The following is a 4,366-nucleotide window of genomic DNA, read 5'->3' as shown; positions in this document are numbered from 1 at the left end:
ACCATTGCTGAATAAAAGTTTTATATTTAGTTCAAGATGTCGCTAACATATCAGTTGCATAGTGAAATTAGAAATTAGCTGTACTGACAGAGTTAAAGAAACTTTCCTCATGAAAATAAATTTTTTTTCTCATTCATATACAACTTACACTGCTCTCCATCTACATTTGTTGCTTGATGTGCTCCTCTTCCACTGATGGCCATGACTTAGAGACTAACTAAGCGGTAGCTTGTGTGTGGCAGTTCCCATAGCAACAGTGAGTGATGTGCGGCACATCTGTCCAAAACCTGAAGCTACTGTTTAATTAAACAGTCACACTACTTTTGACTCTTCAACACCTCAGTTTTGTGGCAGACCAAGACAATTGTCAGTTTCAGTGTAGTTTATTTTTAGTTTATATCACAATCAGAACAAAAAGAAAATAATAAAATAAAATACCGAGGGCACGACCATGCTGTCCTCAATGGTAGTTATTGCCCTGGAGGGACTGAGGGACTGAAGCCTGACAGGTGGACGGCGCTGGACCCCATAGAACCCCTGGTTCAATTTGTTTCGGCTGGAGCCCAACTTTAACCCCTTTTATTATTACAACATATAAATAAAGATATATTATTAAAAATGTGTTGAAAAGTTTGTAGTTAGGAGGGAATAATATAAAATGTTATATTGATATTTTTAGGCTTAACAAAAGCAAAAACTATTGACTGTGAATAAAAGTTAAAAAAAAAACCATTAAAAAAAATTATTTTTTCTTTACATATTTTGTAGCATTATTATTAGCATTATTTTGTATCAGTAAATGTGGACCTGTCTGCATGTGACCTAAATTTTGTTGGCAGTCATATCTAATCACAGTGGCCTATAAATCATGTGGAATTACTTACCAGCATAAAACTGAGTTGTTTTTCCTGTCAGTCCTGACAAATTGTTCTTCTATTTCAACAGTTTGTACCCCTCCCATATCAGTGGAATTCAAAGAAAACAACAATATTGGTGATGTTGTGGCAACAATCATTACTGAACCTGGGGTGGAAGTTTCTCTTGTCAGCACTGAACAACCATTTAAGATTGAAGTAAACCAGCTGATAGCTACGCAACAACTGGACCGGGAGGTAATTTTGGACTTTTAAACAAGAAGAATCACAACATGCTGGTGCCTTTCTCCAGCTGTCTACAGGCAAGAGGCAGGGTACACCCTGGACAGGTCTCCAGTCCATCGCAGGGCAACACAGAGAAAAAAAGGATAAACAACCATTCATGCACACACTCACACCTAAGGAGAATTTAGAGAAGCCAATTAACCTAACAGTCATGTTTTTTGGGAGGAAGCCCGAGTATTCAGACACAATGCACACAGAAAGCCCCGTGGGCTGGGAATCAAACCCAGAACCTTCTTTCTGCAAGGAAGCAGTGCTACCCACTGCACCACTGAGCAGCCTTAATGAAAACATAACTTTAAAAATACCACATACTATAAAAAAAAAAACACACATAACCAAGGAAAGGGGGCTTTTTTGGTCTTTCAACATGAAATTTAATTGTTTTATTATTGTTTTCCAGGTGAAAGATAACTATGCAGTTCAAATAATATGTAAAAAAGAGCCTCAAGAACGGGTGAGACTATTTTGTCTTTTTGATTGAATAAATTCTTTCCATAAAAAACATAGATTCTTGAGTTGAAAGAACATTTGGTGAATGCAGTATGGAGTCTCCGGGCTTTATTCCATGTGCAAAGATTAATTTTATTCCGTGTTTCTAGGACCACACCATTGTTGTAATTGTGACAGATGTAAACGACAACTCTCCCAAGTTTGCAAAGAATTTGTATGAGGCCAATGTCGATGAGGTAAGATTTAGAAAAATGTCGGAAAAACAAGTGTAAGCCCAAAACTCACATTGGGTCATTAGATTTTGTCTCAACCTTTATACCCTTACGCTTTGTCATATTTTTTTTTTTCCAGATGTCTCCTATCGACAAAACTGTTGGTAGCTACCAAGCAACGGACCTTGATGGAACTTCTATCTTCTATACGCTGACACCTGAATCTGTATAACTTCTGCTTTTTTAGATGCCATTATCTTTTTCATAAACTTAAATTCTTTATATCAGTTTTGTCAACATTTATGTCATTATTTAAACATTAAACATGTTTAAATAATGACATGTTTAAAAATGTTTATCTTCTGAATTCTCATTGTTCCTTTTGATTTCTGCAGCCTCTCTTTAAACTGAAGTCACAGACTGTCCCAGAAATACTAGTCAGCGGACTTCTTAATTATGACAAAGTCAAAACTGTCCAACTGACACTGGAAGCTCGAGTAAGTTTTCTCTCTTTACTTTCTTTTTACCAGACAGTTTGTGGGATTGCTAACCAAACCCTGGTTTTTGTGTTTTTGGTAATCTCAATCTGATATTAATCAGAATGTCAGACAGATTTTTTTCCTTCTCAAACACAGATCCATATTCACATTCTTGCTAGATTTAATGCGGATTATTTGTTGACGCCCATTTACTTCTATTGAATTTCCATCATTTTAAGCCCTTTCTATACCCTTACCCTGACCACCTTAAACCTAACCACTGCCATTGCATATCTTACCCTAAAATAAACCTAAACTCAATTCACACCTCCCTCCTAAAACAAAAAAATGGAGAAGAAGAACAGCAAAATATTCTCATTTTGGTACAAACTGTCTGCAGTTTGATGGTGAATTCAGAAAAATGGTCCTCAAAATTGTAATTAAAAACATTTATGTGCTCGACAACCACCATCTTATCGGGGTAGATAAAGAGGTGTTTTAATGGAAATAATATTTTAAACATGATTTGCCAAAAAATAACAAAAATTTTAATTTTGACTTTTACAACAATAGAGCCTTTATTTGAAAGTCGGCTCCCAAAAAATGAGGTTGAGAGAGAGGGGGAGGGTCAGCAGGTTGGGACTAGAACCTGTTGCAGCCAGGTCCCGGACATATGGGCCTTCTAGACAGGAAGCGCTGGGCTCTGAAACCCATTGTTTTCAATGGTAACACCATCTTGCTAGCTGTGTCATAAGTTCAACTTAGTTGAACTTTAACAGCGGCACATGCAAATGCCTGACCAGTATAAACCGTTTCATCAGGCGGGAAGATTGTGCAGCAGAATGGAGGATAAACTAGTCTTGTGTGTGTATTCTTTGACACAAGTTCAAGATTATACAGGGAAATTGGGGGGAAAGTAATGGAATGGAGACAAATAACCAGCCAAGTAGGCGTTTCAGGTGTGTTTTAAGTGAGATCACCGGTCTGGCTCTCCCCAGCAAACTGTCATATTGCTCCACACTTCGCCGAGTTTTCATTCATTCATTCATTCATTCATTCATTCATTCATTCATTCATTCATTCATTCATTCATTCATTCCTTTCTTTCTTTCTTTCTTTCTTTCTTTCTGGTTAGCAAGCTAGGACATAAAACAGTTGTGTTAAAGTAAGTAAATATGATTAAGAAAATGGCAAACATGGTTGCATTTTTTTTTTTTTTTTTTTTGCAGTGTAGCTAGCACCAATGTTGCCAAATCTTAAACAATGAAAGTCATTATTGGCTGGCTTAAATATCTCTAGAAGTTGCTAAATAATCTCATCACCATTTTTGCATATTTGCTAATGCTTTATTCCAGCCGGGGGAAGGAAAACAAATATCAGCAAGAGGAAAAGGGAATAAAGAACCTCTAAATATGTTTAAGGATGAACTCCGTAGAATTTTCTTTAATTCAATCTAAACTAAAACTACATAAATCAATATTATTATTATCTTAAATTCAACTTAAAGAACACAGTGGAGGAGGCTGTTTATGAATTACATGCCGGGAGGATCTATTTTAATGCAACAGTTTTAAAGAGTGAAAGAAAGCTAAATAATATATTATTGCACACCATTTTTTAATTCAGGGGGGCTCAGTGGAACCTATGCAACTCCTGTTCAGCGAGGAAAGATTGAACAGCAGCCACAGCCTACAGCTGCTGCTTTTGACTCCCTGTCAGAGAATTCGAGAAGGAAGGGGCTCGTTCACAGTGAACTCTGAGTGACTATTTGTGACTATTTTGCATAACATAGGAACTCACAATTAACAATTGAACTTTATTGATCTGACACAAGGAAAATTTAACTCTGAATTTAACCCATCCCTTTGCCATCACGGGGCACACAGGGAGGACATGGGGGTTAAGGGTCTTGCTTAGAGAGCCAGATTGGCAGTCTGTGGGAGTGAGTTTCAAACTCACAACGTCCGGATTCCAAGCTCTATGTCCTAACCACTAGGCCACCGCTCCAGCATGCAAGTGGGTTGACTAGAGTTGCAAGTCACTTTTATGAAAAGAAAAAAAAAAC

The 4,366-nt window shown here is 37.2% G+C and overlaps 1 protein-coding gene across 1 annotated transcript in view; it reads left to right on the top strand.

Annotated features, from left to right (window-relative positions):
• The window catches only part of LOC107093593 (cadherin-related family member 5-like), a 24,078-nt gene that overhangs the window by 8,838 nt on the left and 10,874 nt on the right, over positions 1-4,366 (top strand). The window contains exons 2-5 of the mRNA XM_015388755.1: positions 946-1,112; positions 1,760-1,846; positions 1,962-2,048; positions 2,218-2,319. Of these exons, the coding sequence (XP_015244241.1) occupies positions 946-1,112; positions 1,760-1,846; positions 1,962-2,048; positions 2,218-2,319 (443 nt within the window). The remainder of the gene's footprint in view (positions 1-945; positions 1,113-1,759; positions 1,847-1,961; positions 2,049-2,217; positions 2,320-4,366) is intronic.

Source organism: Cyprinodon variegatus, unplaced genomic scaffold (genome assembly GCF_000732505.1).
Source record: "Cyprinodon variegatus isolate N-32 unplaced genomic scaffold, C_variegatus-1.0 Scaffold434, whole genome shotgun sequence".
Lineage (NCBI taxonomy): Eukaryota > Metazoa > Chordata > Actinopteri > Cyprinodontiformes > Cyprinodontidae > Cyprinodon > Cyprinodon variegatus.
This window is presented reverse-complemented; position numbering and strand designations above follow the sequence as displayed.